This window comes from Echinococcus granulosus (genome assembly GCF_000524195.1).
Source record: "Echinococcus granulosus chromosome Unknown EG_S00766, whole genome shotgun sequence".
Lineage (NCBI taxonomy): Eukaryota > Metazoa > Platyhelminthes > Cestoda > Cyclophyllidea > Taeniidae > Echinococcus > Echinococcus granulosus.
This window is the reverse complement of record NW_020171140.1, coordinates 1-1251: the sequence shown is the minus strand read 5'-3', so window position 1 is coordinate 1251 and position 1251 is coordinate 1. Positions and strand designations below refer to the sequence as shown.

At 37.0% G+C, this 1251-nt stretch overlaps 1 protein-coding gene across 1 annotated transcript; it reads left to right on the top strand. All coding sequences in view use genetic code 11, as the record gives it.

Moving 5' to 3' along the window:
• Window positions 1-356: 356 nt before the first annotated feature.
• EGR_11294 (hypothetical protein) lies at window positions 357-695 on the top strand (the record flags this gene model as incomplete). Its single annotated transcript, XM_024500535.1, has 1 exon — window positions 357-695. The coding sequence occupies one exon, from the start codon at window positions 357-359 to the stop codon at window positions 693-695; it is 339 nt and encodes a 112-aa protein (XP_024345051.1).
• Between the last annotated feature and the right edge of the window lie 556 nt (window positions 696-1251).

The window sequence follows — 1251 nt, the reverse complement described above, 5'->3', positions numbered from 1 at the left end:
CGTGGTTTCAAAGTAACATGAAATTTAAGCATTCTGTGATTTAGTTCAATATTGATTGATGAGCATTAGGAAATACCACAGCCCTGCATGCTAGATAACCTCAACTACTCCATGCGGCGTTTGGTTGGCAATTGAAGTTGCTACAAATTTTCACTTTTTTACAGGTTAGCTTGAGAAGAATCCAAAAAATTAAAATCATCTGCTAAAGTGCAGTTGCGACTGAGGTTTAATGAAGATGGTATTTAAAACAATTTGATAAGTGAGAATATTTATTGCAGATGCGTTATGAAGAAGTCCTTAGATTGGGCTTCTAAAAATCCTTAAAACGTCAACCCACCCTTTCAATAAACCTTAATATGACTGTACATTTTCATTTGTCCTTATTGCAGGGAAACGATTTGGGGGCTGGAAGTTGTAGATGTAAAGAGCCTTTAATAGAATGTTTATTTTTCAGTCCTATTTTGCTACTTCCTACTATTTCCTGTACTGCAACTACAGAGATGATCTATTCGTCCTCAACGTCAGTAGGGCAGTCAAATTTACTAGCTCTTAAATACAAAATAACCTATGACTCCCTTTATCCAGCCATCACATCTGGTGAATACTATCAAATGCAAGGTATAACATCATTTTCTCTTGGTTGGCTAAGTCTGGAACGCTTGGGATTAGATCAAACACTATCTGATGGCCAATAAAAGGTGTTTTGATGGGGGAGTATGACAGGCAGTTGTTGTAAATATGCTCAAGCCACAGTCTCAACCAGTTAAGAGCAAACTAGTAAGAGGAGAATATTTCGTACGATTTCGCAAATGCCATACAGGCTTTAAATTAGGAATAAAATTTAAAAAATATGCATACCCTATTGGTTGGTCACATTGTAGTTTGTGGAAAATGTTGGCTTATTTCACACTATTCGATGCTATTTTGTATGCAAATTATTACATCCCACATGATGGACCTGAGTCCGATGTTACCTGTAGATCAGCAATCACAGTGTAACCACCATAGTTGATCTGGCGCACACTTCAATCTGACACGTAGCTTTTAATGTCTCTGATGATGTTATCTTAGGCGCTGTGACTTGGCTAAAGTAAAAATGAAGTAGTAAACGCCAGATATGCTTTATTCAATGTGAACACGTATTGTATTTAAACAGCATGGAGGCTGCTAAAAGTGACTGTCTTCAATAGTTTTACAGGCATTCATCAATGTATGTCAGTGAACACATTGCAAGTAAAATCCACCTGCAGT